Source organism: Leptinotarsa decemlineata, unplaced genomic scaffold (genome assembly GCF_025532065.1).
Source record: "Leptinotarsa decemlineata unplaced genomic scaffold, Ldec_3_MD MMD2_P_RNA_scaffold_9, whole genome shotgun sequence".
Lineage (NCBI taxonomy): Eukaryota > Metazoa > Arthropoda > Insecta > Coleoptera > Chrysomelidae > Leptinotarsa > Leptinotarsa decemlineata.
The window spans coordinates 7,817,186-7,838,251 of NW_027412536.1; the positions used below are offsets into that span (position 1 = coordinate 7,817,186).

Below are 21,066 nucleotides of genomic sequence, written 5' to 3' on the forward strand. Positions count from 1 at the left end.
TCTCAAAAGTTAAGGCGTTTAGGACATACGTCCATAGGACGTTTTTTCCTTAAAATTGGTCTAAGAATTACCTCCTTAAATATTAGCATGTGTTTGAGGAACACCCTGTATAAATAAATAACAAAACAACTGTTGTTTATGTGACTTGTGGAGGTGGTATTGAACTATAATTTATATTTTGCCTCAATTGTTGATTTATAAAGATACTTTTCCTTTTTTAAAGTAGAATATCTATGTACGTATAAATTATTTCAACTTGATATAGGCGCTGCTGCCAATATGTGAATTAGAAACAAATCCCTTTAAAAATCAAAACCCAACATTTGAAACATCAATTTGAATACTTTTCGAAGTGAATTTGAAAAACTCATGAATTAAACTTAACTTTATTTTGTTCAAACTTGCATTTGCTGTAATAACCCAAATTGAGGAACATTCCCCATTGTTCTTAACAGTAGAACATGAGAATTTCCATTAATCATTGAAGGGAAACTTGTCCATTTCATATTTTATTCATTTCTCCATTGCATATTTTTAAATATAAATCACTATAATCTGCTTGAAAATCTGTTTAAAATCTGTTTTTCCGTTAACCAGTTGTCGCACCTTTACGAACGACAACCCTCAGAAGTAGAAACTTGTGCGAGCTAAGGACTAACGAGGTCTTACCTTTTAACGTGTGATTCCTAACACGAGTTGGACGATAGCAAGTGAAAATCGATCGTTCAGCCTGGGGCTTGAACTAGCGACCAACACGGCGGTCGATTTGAGTGAGTGAACAAAGCACCCACGTCGAACAGACCGGCTACCGGCCGAAATAGCAACAATTTAATAGTACCATTCTATAAATACAATTTTCCTACTTATACATTAAAAAAAAATGAAAAATCACGAAACTGTATATTTTCCTTTGAAAATGTAAAAAAAAAGAAACTAATGAAATCTCCTGTATTTCAGAAACATAACAACCAGATTCAGTTTATATTTAGAAATGGCCAGCATAATGTTGCATCACAGCTGGAAAAAATCTTCAAACCACTGAAAGAAAATATCTTACACCAGCTGGAGAGTCGACTCAGGGCAATTGGAATTTTTCTAAAAATACACACGAAATCCCTGACATTAGCGTTTTGTTTACCCGTTCGAAAATATTGAATGAAAAAGTTGTTGAAATACCTTTGCACTCCTTGACATAATTACTGGGAAACCATCCTGTTTCTCCATTTAGGGTGCCTTCCCACCAACCATCATCTTTTTGAGTAACGGTAATGATATCGCCTTTCTTGAAACATAGCTAAAACAAAGTAAATTGTCACAATCCTAAAGAAAACACTTTATTTTGATATGTTTACATAAGCAGTTCACTAATAGGTAATTCTGTTGAACACTAGCTTATTCATTCATTACTAATACTACTTCTATGAATAGTTTTTCGTTGAATATGGGTCAAATTTGCGGGAAAAATATCAATCATAACATAATGTGATGGAATTGGTCGATACTTGATGAAAATCCATGAAGCATTCAAGTAACACTTTATTGGGTGATTTACTTTTTTTTAAAGAACAAAACACAAGTGATACAGGAAAATCCTTAAGGCACTCTATGAGCGGTGCCTATGCGAAAGTAGCGATTCACATTGGATTTGAATCGCTGGAGATCAAATCCATTTGGAAAAATGTTCTCAGGAAGTTTATTGCACATAAAGTAGTTCTCTAAATGAAAGACATCTTAAACAGTGAAGTTCGAGGTGTACTGAGTTGAACCTCAAAACGATGAGCAGCCACAGTCCGTCGCGTATTTCTGATATGTACCGCCCTTGGTGGAATCAAATGTGCCAAGTCACTTGAACACTTCCCGTGAAAGTATCTATAGAAGAGAGACAAATCCCCAACCGGATAGCTCTTTTCTGGATGGAATCCAGCAGCTTTAGGGTATGCTTAGGGGGGAGCTCCATACATGAGAACAATACTCAAAAAAAGGTCTAATCTGAGCTTTATAAAGCACCAAAAGTTGCTGAGGTGTATTTAATTTTCTGGTTCGGAATAGTATTCCGAGCTTTTGAGGAGCAGCCTTTGCAATTCCAGCGACATGATTGTGCCAAGACATATTTTTATCCATTTTAACCCCCAACAAACTTACGAAGCAGAAATCGAAATTATATGTCTTGACATTATTATATCACTGATTAATTCACAAAACTGCAACACGTGTTTCACTATACAATACAATAGCTTTACTTCGTTATTTTTTGACCTAGAGAAATTTAAAAAATACAAAATTTGATTAAGAAAAACGTCACTTCTGTACTATAACATTTATATTCATTTCTAGGAATATTTTTTCAGTTTCGGTTATTTCTTGAAAATATTTTTTGAAGAAATTTAAAAATTCTCATTAGATAAAACTTCTGTATTACTTGACTAATACTAAAATGGAGTTATATCTAAAGGGATAACAAACTTCTGGTGTACATGGCCGAGGTAGAGTACAATGGGATCAGAACAGTTGATTTTAGTAAATTATTTTAAAAACTCTGTTTTTCCGCCCCCCTACAAATGACAACTCTCAAAAATCGAAAGTTGTGCGAGGTGAAGATTAACGAGGTTTTACCCTTTAACGTGCCATTCCTAACACAGGTTGGACGATAAGCAGTATGAATCGATGGTACGGCCGTAGGGCTTGAACCACCATTTCATATGACGCCAACCCAACCGGCTACTGTCCCACCAATAATAAAAAACTAAATTATTTAAAATTTCTTTCCTGCTCACAAATTTCAATATATATTAGCGGCAAATAATTTTATGGAACATTAGAGCAACTTGAATATTATTGCATATCAGAAGTTGAAAAATTACATCGATTTTTTGACAGTTCAACATTGCCATAAGTAAAGGATAATGTACGACTAGGTAAATTGCAGTAGATTATGGTCTCCCGAATTATGGAAGTGATTCAACCTCACAGTAGGTAGAGATTCAATTATTTTTTTTTATTAGGCTCTTTGCTACTTCCCGATTTGAATTTGAAGTATGACTCACAACAATCCTAACATTCCTCAAAGTATGGCTCATTTTTATCCGAAACTATCAATAAAACCATTTGGATGAATATTGAATCACACTAATAAATATTTTTACGTTCAGAAAGATTTTTGACAGTGATGCAGAAAATTCGATTTATATCAAAAAACATCAACTAATAACATTGCATTGAATTCGATCGATATAGATTTGAATGAATGCGAGCTGAATTCAATTCAAAACAGTTTCAAACAAATATCCATTAGTTTCCGATAAAAAATTAATATTCAGAGCCGATTGACACATACTGATTTCCTAAGCAAAAAAAAATTGAAAATAGAATAGTTTAAAATTGAGAATAGTGTACTTCACTACTGTATCATGGAATTTATTTCTCACTCAATCCCTATGATGTATAACAAGTTTCACCTCATTCATGCACTCTCACTAACGGAATCTTCGAAATCCCTGGGCCCCTCTCAATGTAGAAAGCCTTGTCACGGCCATGCGGAGCCCTGCCATGCTGGACCTCTTTTTTTCTACTACTCGTGAAACCTTTAACGGACCCTGAAGTAATCAATAATCCTCCCTGTAATATCGGATCAAAAGCAATATCATGTCAGTTCTTTAACTCTAGATTCTGTTAAAAAAAACTATATGAGGCAGCCAGGAAGCAACTTAAGAACAGGATATCTTATGAACCTGTCTTATATCAAATTATTGAGCAGCAGAAGCAGAATCTGTAACGAAACTTTTTGCTTTATTTCATGTGCTTTATAATCTGGGTGAACTCATTTTTAATGCAACGTTTCGTTCTTTGAATTCCGTCATCAATATATATTTTTAAATACGGACCTGTATATTGTTTTATACATTTTCGTAGTCATTATAATTCGTTGATATATCACAACATCCATATTTCCCGACGTTTCTTCCCGAAACCACATCATCACTACCATTTTTTATTAAGAGCTCGAATTTCCGAATGTTACTGAAATCTAGAGTTCTCCTGTCGATAATGTTGTTCATAGAGATTATAAATATTTGTATTCACTGAAATCCAACTAAATTTCTGTCAGGAGAGACCAATAATCTTTGTATCAATACCAAGCCATTCATAATTTCCAAATGTCTTTTGAAAATTTGTAGCTACCCAAAAATTTCTGTTCAGAAAATGAGGATATCAACAAGAATTAACTTATAAAAATACTGTATTGTCAGATGATTTTCACGAGAAACATGATAAGCGATAATTTCTTTTTTTTTTTAATAAGCCATGAAATACATGAATTTGAATGCCAAGTTAATTGTCACAAACAAAATAAAAGTTATTCATATCGTTGAGCGATTTTAAGGGAGAAACATGAATTTTTCCAATGATGAAAAAGTGGATATGCTTTTTGTATATTCGAGATGTTTGAGGAATGCTACCAAATCTCTGGCAATGTATCAGGAGTTATATCCTGAACGACGACAAGCTGATCATAGATATTTTCAACGAATCTAAAATACTTTACGGAATTATGGATCTTTTGAAAAACCCTCTGAAAGAAACTGTACGGTTACTGAATGTGGTGGCGATAATGAAATCGGCGTTTTAGGTGGGTTGAAAGAAGATTCACAATAATGATAGAGTGACATTAATTTGATTTAGGATTTATGGAAAATAAAAAAATGAGAATAAGGAAGTATCTCTGAGGGAGACTGCTGACAATTCAGCCATATCCACTACGTCTGTACGGAAAATTTTGAAGAAAAACAAATGCAAGCCTTATCGAGTCAGGAAAGTTCATGATTTGCGTTTAACGGACTTCAACAGGAGAAAGCTTTTTGTAGATGGCTCATTAGAAAATTTCGCCAAGATAATGAAATTTGTAAAAAAAATGTGGTGTGATGAAAGTACATTTACCAATAACGGATGGTTCAACAGGAATATACATTATCATTGGCGACAAGAAAATGAATATTTACATAGAGTTACCAATTTTCAAGAGAGATATAACGTATGGCTTGGTGTTCTTGATAATAAAATTATTGGCCCACACTTTTTTTAAACATCTCTGACCAGATAATTATACTTGGATTTCTTATCAGGGAGTCTAATTGAGTTATTGGAAGATTTGCCACTTAGCCACTTAGAAAATATGAGTATTTCCAACACGACGGAGCTCCACCACATCGCAGGAGAATCTGCAGAGATTTCCTCCATACAACTATGCCAGGAAGGCGGATAGGAAATAATGGTCCTATTGAATGGCCACCACGTTCACCGGACCTTTCTCTTCTAGATTTTTCGTTGTGGGGCGTCATAAAAGATCAAGTATTCAGAACAAATTTTGAAAAGATTGAAGAATTGGAAGATTCAATAAGGAATGCCTGCATCGCTATCACTCCACAGATGTTAGAGAACTGCCACAAGCACACTATTTCTAGAGCAAGTATTTGTTTAAGAAATGATGGAAGACAATTTGAACATTTGATGCGATATCGCGTGAGACGGTAACTTAAAAAATGTAACGTGAGACATTCCGTTATGGTGTTCATTTTCTATCATTTATTATTTCGTCACATTTTCTTTCGCAACTGTCTTTTTTTCAATGTGATGTATTAACGATGTGTTACAACAATAGTTTGATATTTGATTTATCATTGAATAAAAAAAGTTGAATGATAGAATATTAATAATGTGGTTTCGGGAAGAAACGTCGAGAAATACATATGATATGATATGTCAACGAATTTGTAATTATAATGACTACGAAAATATATAAAAAATATACAGGTCAGTATTTGAAAATATATATATATATATATATATATATATATATATATATATATATATATATATATATATATATTAATGATGGAATTCAATGCACGAAACGTTGCATTGAAACATGAGTTCACCCAGAAGATAAAGCACATGAAATAATGCAAAAAGTTTCTTTGTCATTTTTTGATATTATTGAAAATGGAGGCGGCAGAGCAAAAAAATTAAATCTGTCATTTTCAGTTGTTTTTTGCAAATATCTCAGAAACCGTTGATGATTTTATAGATCTGAAAATACCAGTGTGTTGCATCCCTAAATAGGCAACTTTTGTTCCATTTAACCGTCCTTGTAGGATCTACCGTTTCCGAGATAGCAATAGTGGTATCAGCTAAAAAATACGACCTGTATATTGAGTTATGTGCAAGCCATATGGCCTAGAGCACAGATTTTGACCTTGACGATCGCCTTAGCCTTTGATACGTGACCTTGAGCTTGGATCACATCATATGACCTTGAATTAAACTTCATAGATTTACCTTAAGTTTGAGTGGAAGGGGTTGTACTACTCTTATAAGAAGTGTGCTGTGGTGAAAAAAGCCAAAACCTTTCTTTCCCAAAAATTATTCTCTCCTAAAAATATTTCCCTTTCAATTAAAAAAAAAAAACTTCATCATTAAAACTCCAACCATGCGGTCCAATCAATCAATTATCATAGTTGAAAAAGTATATCGATTTGAATACAAACCTGATAAATGAGGCTACCAATCAGTTTGAGAAGAATTACTTAAAATTGAATATCAATTCCATATATGGTAAGCCAATGGAAAACGTTAACAATAGAAGATACATTCAAATTGTTACAAATTGGAAATCTATACAAAGAGGTATAGGTGTCAATGCGTTGATAGCTCACCCAAATTTCAAAACAATATCCATATTTGCGGAAGACTTCGTTGTCATACTTATACATATCGGTAAAGTTAAGGTTTATCATAACAAACCATTGTATTTGAGGATTAGTATATAGGATATATCGGAAAATAATCATTTACTACTTGTTTTATATCATCAAAAAACATTACGGACCTTTGCTTTCTCTTCTTTAAACCGACATGGATTGTTTGGTACCGAAAATAATGACAGACCACTTTAATGAGAATGTTGATAATCTTAATACTTCCAACTGAGCGTTGCGTAATGAATTCAATGTCCCAGTTAGCAAATCGGTGATTGGAAACATGAAGGAGGAACTCCCGAATGATTCCATAATCAGTTTCCATGACACCAGTGCCGAAGCATATCATCTTCAAAGTGTGTCAGATGAAATAAAGAAAGTTAAGGTATGAAACAATACGATTACATAAGAATTTTCGGAACAGGTGGTATGATAGTGCGAAAGATGAATGTATTTAGAAGTGATTCACATAATATTTTTACACTGCTGTGCATAAAAGTCACTATGTCACATAAAGATGGTAAACGATTTATAATTCCTAATACCACCAAAACATTACCTTGGGACCATAACGATATTGAATTCTATCAAACAAGTTCCCAACAAAATATTGAGAATTATTTTGAGAATATTGATAGATGGGAACAATATCCCTGATGAAAAATATATCTCCTCATTCATAATTGTCGAATGGATTATCCTACCCCTCTTCCAACTCTTCCAAAAGAGGGCGGGGTATGGCTTTAAAGCACGAAAAGGTAACAACTTATCATTCGATTGGAGTAATCATCGCAATAAATTGCAGTGACGCAGCCAAGTCAAGTGACGACCAATCCATCATTTTGTTTTGAGCAGCACTATGTAAGTACACACTACCATACTATTTATTTTACATAGTCCAATATTTTTTCACTCATTTTCAGAGCCATGTCTTTGCTAGGAAATGCACTATTAACCCCAGTAACCCCTCTGTACCAGGCGCAGTTGGAAAAAATGATGTGGCGTCATCCTCAGCACGTCATCCTCCAAGAAGAATTCATCCCATCAACAACGGCGATGAATTCCACTAGGAAGATGGCAGCTCATAACGTGAAATCTATTTTCAAGGACTTCAACCCAGACTGAAAGAAGCAGGTGGACGAACTGCTACTGCTCTTCATGACGTATTGAAAAAACACACAAAACACACGCGACACAACGCCCGAGGATGCTATCGTACAGCGAAATACGTGTCGCGGGTCTGTAAACTTTCAAATAGAAATTTCACATTGAATGGTGTTTTTGTCTCATCACCACCGTCAATGAATTCCACTCGGAAGATCGCGGCTCATGACATGAAGTTCCTTTTCAGGGGCCCAAACCCAGGCTGAAAAAAGCAGGTGGACAAACTGCTGCTACTCTCCACCATGGCGTATTCAAAAAACCCACTTTAATATGAGATTTTCACTTGAAAGTTTGTGAACTTTCAAGTAGAAATCTCACATTGAAGTGTGTTTCTTGAATACGTTATAATGGATTTTCATCAAGTATCGGTCAGTTCTATTGGGACCACCAACTTTGTCGGCGTCCACCACCTTGGCGGATTTGCTAGGGGTCTACAACCCGCACCTCGACGAGTCGCTGCCGGACCTCGCACTGTCTCGTCATTCTTTGATGGGTCTGTCGGACTCAGAGAATGCATACCCGAAGGATATGGCACCTCCACCAAGTATATTAACGCAAATAAGTTCGGATGAGTTCGAGAGCCCCGGGGAAAAAGGGCAGCGAAGAGGTTAAGAAGCCAGTGAAAAAGGCGAAGAAATCCGGGTCTCTGAAAACATCAAAACCTTCATACACGAAGGGAGACAAGCGGGGGCTTTTCGTGAGAAATGTGAAAAGAACTACCCGACTGGTGCTTGGCCGGCAGCTATCCTTCATCTTCCGGTCTCAGAGGTGGAAGTCATGGCCGGATATCGCAAGGAGGTCGTCGAGGCTCAAGTAAATCGGGATGCTGGTCTATCACCTCCACCATTCACCCCCCGAGTACAAGTGGTCCATCACGACCACGAGGATGTTGTAGAAAATCATTTCTCACAGACTGTGCTTCAGGACAAGAATTTGCAGAGCTCATGTCATATGTGCATTGTGTGAAAAAGGAATTGTTCAAGACGCGAGAGCTCTATGATGATTCCGAATCCAAGCAGTGGGCAAGGATGGTAGAAATTGCAAATTGCGGGTTCAAAAGCTGTAATTGGAAAAGCGAATATCTCTCTTTGAAGGGGACTTTCAGCAAGAATGTAAGCTACAACGAGAAAGATTGGCTCGGCTTGAAAAACATGAGCCCCGTCTTCAGGAATGAAACGACTTTTTAGAAGGATTCTTCGGTCCACAACTCCTTGTGAATTGTAAATATTTTGATTTGTTTTTACCTGTTAATTCTGAGTCACATTCAGGAGAGCTTAATAATTTTGAGTTATATTTAAGTTGCATATATAATAAAAATGTGCATGTTAATTTCAAGGTTTCTAATAAATATTTTTCTATGAATATTTTTCTAATTTGAAAATATAAAATGAAAAACAGGAATATCGGTGTGCATGTGTATTTGAACACGGAATACTGCGTGGTTGGAGCAAGCAGTATTTATTCCTTCGATCCAATCATTTTCTTGTAATATCTTATATATAGAATTAATTTTAAATCATTTTCAGTCATCAGTCAGAGTATAAGTTGAAATTATTCGAATGCGCGAATTTTGAAGTAGTTGTATTTTTTGGTTGAAGGAGGTTGTCTGTTTAAAATCTGTTTTTCGGTTAATCAGCTGTGGCCCCCATACGAACGACAACTTTCAGAAGTTGAGAAACTTGTGCGAGCTGAGGACTAACGAGGTCTTACCTTTTAACGTGTGATTCCTAACACGGAAGTATACCATGGTATACCGAAACATTTCAGAATTTCTATAAGTGTGATCGTGAGGAATGATGTTATAGTAACGAAAACAATAATGAGAACTATAATGTTTATTATCATTTGAATCAACTACGTAAAATAAAAGCGTTACTCTGGTGAAAAAGGTTGGATATGGTTGCGTATAATGCATGCATCAAATCGGCGGAAGCTCGTCAGAGGTCTATCGCACACCTTACGTAGACCATCTTTGGCTTATTTCCATAATCGAAACGGTATATTAGAGGTCGACATGTTCATACCATCCTCCATTATTATTCCGATGGGAATAAAAACGGAAATAACAACAACGTAGCATGTGGGTGTGACCGTCAATAGTTCGAATCTGAACGTGTGAATCTAATACACAGTATAGATTCAACCGATGTTCCAACGTATCGATAACGTTCAACCACCGAAGGCCTATTATCATGGTGCCGCTGTCTTTTGAAGAATCACCCTCAATTCCTTCATCCTGCACCAGCTTCTCATCTTCTCCAGTCATCAGCTTCCACACCCACCATGGCTCCAACTTTCACTTCTTCACCGAGATGATCTCATTAGCAACTTCAGGAACCTCTTCTCCCTCATCATCGGACCAATTTTCAACATCACCAAGTGTTAGTCTTGATAATACGGCGTCGTATTTTTCAGCGTTTATTTTTGATATATTCGTGTAGATACTACTATAGATACTAAGTGAAATTCCTCACTCTAGGTATTCATAAGAGGAAATCGAGGATATGACAACACAGTCAAATTCATCTGTTAAATATTTCTACATCTAACAGTGATTATACAAATATACATTTTCCAAAAGAATGGGGTTCAAAGCCGAAAGTATGTAGCTTTCCCATCAAAATTGAGCAAAATATAATGTGTTACAATTGCCGCCATGGCAATTAACAAAGAGACTGAAGTTATGCTCAATGCCTTCAATCCAAAGTATTGAAATTTAACAACCAGCGGGTCTTGGCACCAGGATAATCCTGATAACTTTGACCCAAAAATGTAAAAATGAATTTGGCTTTGGTTAAATCCACTTCACGAATAATGTCTTATGTGAATTGCTCTGTGACACGTTTTCGATACCCTGATTTGAAAGAAGTATTACTTTCCCCATCCAATTAAACTACTTGGATGGATTTACCATATCGTGTGGGAAGTATAAACAAATTTTCAATTTTATACCCTTTATCAATAACCAATGATGTTATTGGTCTCTTCCCTAAAACTTTACTTTGTTGACTTATCGCGAAACTAATCTTTTCATTGTCAAATTTCAAAATATCCATTTACAAAAAATAATGAAATTATGGTTTAAAAATATAAAATATGTTCACCTCTATGACGATGGTGATGCAAAGTTTACTTCTTGGTTTGGTAGATACTTTTTGCTATCACCTAAACTGAATGTGAAAGTATGAAACTGCGAGCTTATTTAGGAATAATCGAGAAGGGTGGAGCACAAGGTTACACTTTCTATACATTCAAGGTTATATGATGTGGCCTAATCTCAAGGACATGCACAAAGGACATCATGAAACTACGAGCTTATTTGGGAATTATCAAGAAGGGGGGGAGTTCAAAGTTACACCTTCTATACATTCAAGGGTCATATGATGTAGCTCAAGCTCGAATTCATGCATAAAGGACAGAGGCCTTTGTCACTTCCTTGATGTGTCTTGTATAAATGTCTGTCGAATATAATTCTATGTCCATCGCAGAAAATAAAAAATCGTTTAAACACCTCGGAAAGAAGAGAAATTACCAAAAAGTACGTTTTTGTTAACTTCAATTATTTTTGTAAAAAGCTATTATTGAGCGCCAAAAAAATACTCTCTAAAAGTCGTATCCAAAAAATTAGGAAAAAACTGAAGATAGCCAGACGAAACAAACGCTAAATGAAACTGGTATCGATTACACAAGGGAAGAAAATTCAATTGCTTTTTTGTTGCGTGGAATTTCATATCTTTTTACTAATTCGAAGTCGATGATTTCAAATCTGCCCTGCTCTTTTCCCAACAGCTCTAGTTTTTGTGATACAGCTATTATCCACATTTGTGTACTAGTTCTTTCATTCTTTTGCAAATTCATTTTTTGTACAATGTCTACATTTACCCAACTTCGAGCTGAGCATACTCGACGGTTCGCAGGTGACAAAGATTTCATTGTATGTGACGCCATTCAGTTGTTTGTGGGATAAGAAATTCAGAATGAAGATTTAGTTCACTGGAGACGGTAATTCATATATAATCCTAAATATTTTTAGGCCATTTGATACAATATGAACTTCCCCTTTCAACAATATAACACATGAGATAATTTCTGTTTAAAATGGCGGCATAGATACAATTACTCCAAATTCAATAAAGCAGTCACTATGACGTCATGTATGTAAATATTTTCAAACAACATGATGTAGTGAGAAACAAAAGTTGAAATTTAAAATTTTTCACCAATTCACATAGGTACTTATCATTATTTTTCAAAATGCTATTTTTTACATCATTTATCTCGAAAATCTTAATAGACAGTGGTAGTTTTTAAACCTCAAAATTGAATCACACCTCAAATATACTATGTGGTTAATTTTTCTTTTCTAACTGAAAAGTAAGTATGTAGTTATTAAATCATAATGAAAAACTTTCCCCTTTTCAATTACACAGACAGATGAACAGTATAGTATATTTCTGTATTACAAGTATTGAACTGCAATCGTAAAGTTCAAATTATATTATCTCCTTTTGAGATTTGCCAGTCATAATGATCTCCTGAGGACGCTAACTTGGTTAGCGAAACACGCTTCGAGAGACCATAATTTTTGTTCTGGTGTTGGGAAAGTATTTTCAATAGATTAATTTTACGCCAGAGGTTACAGTACGAACTATAAAATATTTGAAAAAGTTGAAAAAAATTATTCCAGGCTTCTATATCAAGAGCCAATATGAAAAAAGATTTTACTGGAATTTGTTAGTCATTCTATTCGCGAAATTTGGACAAGCATGGCTTTGCCTTATATCTCGTATATGCATTTGCATTGGCGATTCCTGTGGATTGTGTAGTTTTCTCAGATAAAACTCCCCTTTACAGTTGAATCTCTGGTTTCTAGAAATCAATAATTGGATGATTACTAATAGAAACTACACTCATAAATTTGCTGACCAGTTCACCTAGAAAATCCTATCCAGAACAGAAGGGTTTTAATTTTTAGTTGCTTTGCAATAGAGAGGAAATCTTTAGAAAATACTTATTAATTTCAAACATATTCAAAGAACACTTTGTGAGATTTTCACTAAACAGTTTTACCAAAACACAACACGTGTTTCGCCATACAATGGCCCGAAGAAGCCATTGTGTCTTTACTCACGTATGTATGTATTTAAAAGCGTTTAGTGAGAATCTTACAATAAAGTGTTTTTTGAATACGTTAGTTATGGATTTTCATCAAGTATTGGCTAATTCCATCATAAACAGTTTCAATTCGTTCTGTACTAAACTTCTGAAAATCCCTATGATTTATTCGAAATCTCTCGAAATTACATAACATTTCTGTAAAAACTTCAGTAATCTGTTAAAATCATATGGGATTTTTACGAAATCCTTGGAAATCCCCCGAAATCATAAGTTCGTTATTTAACGAGTAGGCATCTCCTCAAGCAATACTCTTCTCAACGAATGTTTCACCAAATAAGTTGGCATATTGACGTCTTTATCTCCTGAAGACGCCAACTTGGTTGGAAATGTTTTGTTGAAAATAAATAGTAGATATGGATGAAAATCTGTTAGTGGATCATCAGATCATCACAATTTAAACAGATATAATTCTAAATACTGAGGGTAAAATCATGCATCCAGTTTTAAGTCATATGCTGTGAATTTTAGGTTTTAAGAATTAATATTTTTCATTCATTGGTACTGAAAACTTACACGTTCAAAAGATATTATAAGTGTGTATAAGAAATATCTATGCTTCTGCATGAATGTTTCCACTGAAAATATATGTTCAACTGTTCACCATGTCTCATTTCTCATGACTTGTGACTGGGTTCATGAATTGACCCTTATCCCAATCTTCGTGTCTCCAGAAATCTTTTATATGTAAAATCCAAAAATTCATATTCAAGAGACACTAGGTATTGTGATGAATAGTTGAGTAATGAACTTTTGTGTCTTTCAATATAACAACATATCAAAAAAAGTGAGTTTAATTAAAGAAGATATACAAAAATCCTGCCCAGAGTTAAAAGATCAAAGATTTTTAGAAAATGAGATTTAGGAAGTTTTATTTTACAATCAATAACAAAAACAATGGAAATAATGAAAAATGTCTTACCTCATCATTATTACTCCTCTTATAAGAATAAATAGCCTGTACTACCAAGGGTTCATTGGCCATGCTGATTCCATTAATAACTGCAATTAAACCACAAAACTTGTAACTAGTCCAAATGAGTACTTTAATTGATGAAAATTGAATACTCTTGATGATGTATTGAAAAACTTATTTGAAGTTCACTCAATAAGACCATGATATGCTTGAGAAATAACTTTTGACTACTGTCACATTCACATTCTTGGCAAATGCTGGGCAACTGTTAATTCTGGCAGCAAGCCAGAAATATAATGCATTATAACTGAATTAATATAGCTCTCGCTGAAATTCAAAAATATATTTCCTCGTTATTGGATTCTTCGTTTAGCCATCAACTTATTGAGCGATTCTTTACAATTTCTAGACCTACTTATGAATTTTCTATAAGTGTTTCAAAAATGATGAAATTTGAGAATAAATAACAAATTCTTTGATGTGTCATTCTTACATGGCTCAGATCTATTGAAAATTGTGTAAATATGCTAGATTATACTAGCTATTTACGTTTATTTATCATAAAAAAATTCTGAAGTTTATAATTTTTATGACTAAATACTCACATTAATAATTTTATGAAATTACCATATTTGAAATAAGTAAAGTATTCACTTCGTACTATTGAATTGAAGGTAATTATGATAAGATACGGTGATCTAAAATGTTGATCATATCAAAAATAGATTAATAAAAATATAACCTATAAATGGGACAATAAATAAACAATGATCACAGACACGGTTTTCGCAAGGTGGCGATGCAAAACTCAGGGATTACATAAATTTCAATTTTGTATAGAAAAAACAATACGATACAGGCTCGTTCATGCTTATCCCAATATTTGCATTTTACTTCCAAATCGCAAAATAATCATTGCATCGAGCGTTCATACTTTTACAGCTTCATTCTCTTGCGAATATTTTGTTGTCAGCTGTCAATTTCTTTCAATAATAAAAAATCACAACTCAAAACTGGTTTTGTGATTTGTTAACGATGAAAAACATATATCGAATAAAAAGGGGTTGTAGACAAGTTTGATAAAATAAAAAAATGATTCAGCATGTCTATCCTAGAGTTACCGCTAGCTTTTTTGATAAAGGTATGAGTTCTGTAACATTGAACGACTCTATTAAACCCGGACACACCATCAACAGCGATCCGTCAAGTTGAGAGGAAGATACAAGAGAATAGTTGAAGTGTAACCTCAAATGGAACTGCTCGAGCAACAAATATAAGTTTACATTGATTTTACTATTAATCTACTATTAAGGTTTTTGCGTTGAAATATACCACATTAAGCCATATTACAGAAAGACCATCTATTATTATTATTTTTTATTATATTTGTTATGATGATATAACCACATCTCCATAAAGGGGGTATCGTAGTCTTTTTATTCTATGATTTATAAAAAGTTTACGATTACTAAACCTGTTATTTTCTATGAACACTTTCGCAAGTTTAGTCATTTTGTTCGCGAAATTTGGACAAGCATGGCTACGCCTTATATCTCGTTTGTAATTACAATGGTAATTACTGTGGATTCCGTAGTTTTCTCAGATAAAACTCATATTTTCAGTCGAATCTCTGCTTTCTAGAAATCAATAGATTGGATAATTATAGGGAATTTTATTTCTCGAAGAGTAATATCTTTTCTTTTGAAGTGTTTACTAACCCACATGAATTTGCTGGTCATTACACCTAAAAATCATATTCAGAAAGAAAGTGTTTTTTCTGTGACGGGAAAAAGTTTGAAAAAAAGTTTGACATTTTATCTCTGATGACAGGTAACAAAAAGTCACTTTTTATGAAATGTGAGTACTTTTTTCACGGATATATATACAAATACGAAGAAGGTTATCGAGTGTCTTAAGAAAACTATCAAAATCACCACGGGAGGCAGCTATAGCTACCTGGGTGACATCCGGGTCCAGGAAATGATACAAAAACGAAGGTTATCGAGTGTCTTGGTATAGATAAATAAGTTATTGATCGGACATAGCACTCAAGGAATTGGCAAACCATAGACACGTGTTTCGGGATTTTGGCCCATCATCAGTATGGTGCAGCCAAGTGTGAGGATGGCAACACTTGGTTACCAGAAGTAAGAAATACAAATGCACGGAGCCACCAGCAGGAGCCAGCCGCACATTTGTGGTTTCAGTTAATAGATCTTGTGTTTACAAGAAAACTATCAAAATCACCACGGTCTATTGTCTCCCTCCGCTTCGCGTCGGGAGACAACCTCGACCTAAAATCTAATACTTTTTTTCCTTGTATAATAAATAACTATTTATTTTTTCATTGCTTTTTAATTTTCGGATATTTTGTAAAGTTGAAGTTTCTGATAAAAAGGTAATCACGCTGGCTACTATACTACTACTACTTGCATTCAGTCGACATCACGAGAGTTGACTTTTGCATTTGGGTAAAGGAATTACAATGAATTAATGCATCGTGGTATTATTTCAAAGTTTAGATATACAGGTTCTAATTGGGAATCATTAATGTTCACCGAGGTTCGGACTTTTCTCTCATCAAGTACGTAATTGAATATCAGTTTCAAGAGGGAAATAAAGATGTCCCAAGTGAAAATATTCTTTACATTGATTATTTTCGACAATGGATCATATTCACTTATAAATGCTTGTATATTAGGTATTTTCTTGCAAAACTCGGTTGGAATTTTTAAAGCAGGGGCTCTTACGGATAAGGACATGCTATTAACTGAGTATATTAACTGAGAAAGTTGATAGATCAACTATATTCAGGAAATGGTATCAAAATGAAATTACTGAAACTGTGGGAGACTGTCACCACCTTCACTAACAGAGAAAAGGATCTATAGAAATTTTCATTTATTTGCGGCCATACCGAACCAAATGAACAAAATACCCATTCCTTTTTTCATGAGAAAAATGACTGCTTTGCATGTTCCAATAAAACTTATGTTATGTACCATTTTTTTCAAATATTTTTATCTTTTCGTCAATGTTTGTTGGTTAGTTTTTTACATATTTTATTTTCGTATTGATATTTCATATATTTTGATAATTTCATGCGGGTGTTTTTCATTACAATCAACTAATCAACTGAAAATTATATCACCTGAACACTTGTATATTAGCACCATACCAGTATTTTTTTGTATTTTTGCATTATAATTCGAGTCCTTATACATATTTCAATTATACTGTTTTTTGTAAATCTACATGAAAAATGTTCTGTGATATTATTGAATGATCATGGTTGACAATGTTTTTTGTCGTATATGTTCGAGATTTGGATTTCAATTATTAATAATAAATGTAGAGTCTGAGATTACAGAAATGAACAAGGTATTGAAAATACAAATGGAAAGTACTGCACATCAAAGTGAGTTTATAGAAAAAAAGAAGTAAAGAAGTGATATTTGGAAAATGAATAAAATTATATCTCACAACATTAGTTTGAAATTATTATTTATCATTGCATATCATTGCATATCATTTTTTAAAGACGCGAATGAAAAAAGTTAGGGTGGCAGCATTGCCTACCGCTAAGCCCCCGGACGAGGCTTCTGTTCACTGTAGACAGGAGGAACTTGGCCGAATGCGATCGAATGGCAAGGCCATAGAAATTAGAAAATTTAGGAGGGGGAGTTTTTTAGTTTCAGTTTTAGTAATCTGTGGTTTTAGTTAGAGTTGTTATTGTTATTGTTGATTTTTGTATTTGTTCTGTTTTCAGATATTATTTTTCCAATTAGTGCGAGCGATAAAAAATAAGATGGCCGCTCCAATGGAACGCATTCAAGTTCTCGATTCTATAGAAAAAGATATAATAACTTGCTTACATAGTGCTGGTAAGTTTCACAATAAAGAAATGAAAACTGTTCATAACTTAACTTTTGTTATAGGTCAAGTCTTTGTAGAGCTGAGTAAAGAGAAATCAAGCCTCAAACAAGCTGAAAACCATACTCAAATGTTTTTGAAAACACTCAGTACAGTGGAAAATAAACTCACAGATCAAATAAATTATCTTACACAAGTATCTACTGGACAACCACATGAGGGGTCAGGCTATGCTTCTCAGAAGGTGCTTCAAATGGCCTGGCATAGACTAGAGCATGCAAGATCTAGGGTGAATGAGTTAGAAAGGTACAAAATCAAACATGTCCAAGGAAGAACTGCCCAAAGAAGTTTACAAGTACAGCCAGGAGGTTCTCAAATGGTCAATGTGGGTGGTTCTAATATTCCTCCTGGTTCATCGACTTAAATTTGACTGCAGGTGTAATTTTTAGTTTAAAATTTTGTAAGGTTCTATGTAAGATACAATCCTTGATAAAGTTTAAAGAGTTTCCATTAATGTCACACATGTTACATATTAAATTAAAATTATAACACATTAAATTTACTGGTGCTTTGAGATTCACATTTGTTCTACTACTCTGACAATGAAATGTTTTCTCGTATCTTGAGTTGAAGAGTGGTATATAAAAATTTATTTCTTGTCTATGTGTATTCAGTGATATAATATTAAATTGGTTCAAAAGGATTAGTCAAATTCCCTTTGGGGGTAAATACCTGTAGTGGGAAAAGACAAGAATTTCAAGAACTTTCTTTGAACAGCTTCAATTTGCTGTATGTGTGAATTATAAATGGGATACCAGATCATCACCCCATATTCTAGTTTGCACCTCGCATAAGCATAGAATAGCTTGATTATCACCTTTGTATCTCTGAATTCTCTGGTGTTCCCCATTATGAAGCCCAACATTCGACTAGCGGACAAAACAGCTTGGTCTATATGTGAAACAAAAGTGAATTTCTGATCAAAATTAATACCAAGGTCTTTCATTTTATTAACTTGACTTATGGTGCTGTTTTAAATTTCGTAAGTAAATTAGACTCTCCTTTCTGGATAAAGACAATACCTACATGACATTTAGCAATGTTAAGATTCAAACGATTATTGAAACACCAACCATGTATCATATCTAATTCATACTGTAAGTATAAGCAGTCTCCATAATTTTCTATCACCTTGAATATTTTAAGGGCATCGACGTAGAGCAGTTTTGAATTGTTCATTATTTTAGTTAAATCATTAATTAAAATCAAGAACAAAAGAGATCTTAAATTCGAGCCTTGGGGCACTCCAGAACTGGGAGTATATAAAGCAGATTTGAAGCTTTCTTACTCTTCATAGTGTTTTCCATCGAGTAGACAATGTGACATGAGTTTTACCAATTTTGCTGAAAAACCAAATTCTGATAGACGCTTGAGAATGAAGAAATCTATTTCTTTTATGAAGACGACTGTACCATCAACTCAGGGTCAGTTGGTGACTCCCATGTTAAGAAACTAAACACTACCAACTCGCCTGTATTTCACATAAATATACAATGTCTATCCAATAAAGTCAATGAGTTACGTGTATTTTTAGATGATTCTAATTAAGATATTTTTTGTTTGTCAGAACATTGGCTTACAGAAGAAAAAATAAAAATGTAAACTCACCTACTCACTTTTTAGCTACTTACTTCTGCAGAAAAAATTTGAAACATGGTGGAGTTGCCATGTATTGTAAAAATAACTTGAATTCAAAAATATTAGACTTGAATTCTTACATTGTTGAACTCGACTCTGAATTCTGTGGCATTTTTATTAAATCAATCAATATAATAATAATTTTTATTTGCATTCAATTAAATGGTTCAATATAAACATAAAAATATTTCAGAAGGGATGACAAAACAAAAAAAAGTATATATACACATACATATATACATATAAAAAAATAATAAGAACAGGAATGCAAAATATGCTAATTATTTGTGTCTACAGATCATGTACATAAGACGTCAATGTCTTTTTATCAAACCTAGATGCTCTTCTATCACAGTTACTGAATAGTAACATGAAAATATTATTACTGGGAGATTTTAATATAGATTTCATGTCTAACACAATTTCACATTTCCAACTTCAATGCTTATTAGATTCTTATGGTCTTAAAATAACTATCAATAGCTTCACACGAGTCACTGCACAATCATCATCATCATGCATAGATAATATAATTAACAATTTTTGGGAAAGAAAGTTTTTGGCTTTCTACTACTCTATCTTGATACAAAAAAAGGATGAGGGAATCTTCCAAAGAAAGGAAGGAAGAAATCAATTTGAAAATAAGTAACTCTATACATGGATGTGTAGATCATGCAAATAAGTTATTTTCAAACACAAACTGAAAGAAAGTCCTCCTGAAACAGCTACTTCCATATAAACATTGAATTACACGAAAGAATTTTTTTTTTTCGAAACAAATACTTTTATATGAACACTGAATTATTCAGAAGATACTTTTCTCTACTCAGTTTGTATTTCAAACATTCTTTGTGGAATAAAAATCAGATATCATTCACATGAGTTCTACTTTAAATGAATGGTAACAAATTGCACTTACATGGAACACTGTCATCCTCACTGGTATACATTGATGTTTCGCCTTAAGACACTTGCCCTGAGGCTCTTCAGTACCAAATTGTACAACATAGAAAATACACACACTTCATTCATGAATTACATTTCAGGAGGAATTTCTTTCAGTTTGTGTCTGAAAATTACTTCTTTGCATGATCTACATAGAGACTTATTTTCAAATTGAATAATTTCTTTCTTTGGAAGATTCCCTAATCCTTTTTTTTGTATCAAGATGGAGTAGTAGAAAGCCAAAAACTTTTTTTCCCAAAAATTAATCACTCCTAAAAATATACCCCTTCAATTCAAATAATTACCAATCTGTAATTACCTGTCTATCACAAAGGGCAATTTGCAATCACCAACGAGTTTCCAGAAATTCGTACAGAGAGAATTGACACTTTTTGTGTTACACAAAAAGGACTAACAGATTTCAGAAATCATCTACTTGGGGTAAATTTTAGTTATCTGGATATCGACCAACTTGGTGTGACAGGGTTTTCAGAAAACCTTATAAATATTTTTGAAAATTCAATATCAACTATCATTTCCTCT

General features: G+C 33.7%; 2 protein-coding genes across 3 annotated transcripts in view; one reads left to right on the top strand and one right to left on the bottom strand.

The window, feature by feature from the left end:
* Positions 1–14,890, bottom strand: part of LOC111511266 (Rho-type guanine nucleotide exchange factor) — a 57,172-nt gene extending 42,282 nt beyond the window's left edge. The window contains exons 1-3 of one of the 2 annotated variants that reach the window (XM_023167279.2): positions 14,613–14,880; positions 14,014–14,093; positions 1,177–1,294 (exon numbers count right to left, since the gene is read on the bottom strand). In XM_023167279.2, coding sequence (XP_023023047.1) covers positions 1,177–1,294; positions 14,014–14,076 — 181 coding nt within the window. In that variant the 5' untranslated portion in view covers positions 14,077–14,093; positions 14,613–14,880. Of the gene's footprint in view, positions 1–1,176; positions 1,295–14,013; positions 14,094–14,612 lie in introns of both variants that reach the window. The other variant, XM_023167281.2, reaches the window with a different exon arrangement.
* Positions 14,891–17,643: 2,753 nt separating this feature from the next.
* On the top strand, positions 17,644–18,460 carry MED11 (Mediator complex subunit 11). The gene is made up of 2 exons (XM_023167278.2): positions 17,644–17,891; positions 17,946–18,460. Exons 1-2 carry the CDS (start codon positions 17,816–17,818, stop codon positions 18,302–18,304), a joined length of 435 nt encoding a protein of 144 aa, XP_023023046.2. The 5' UTR covers positions 17,644–17,815; the 3' UTR covers positions 18,305–18,460.
* The last annotated feature ends 2,606 nt before the right edge of the window (positions 18,461–21,066 follow it).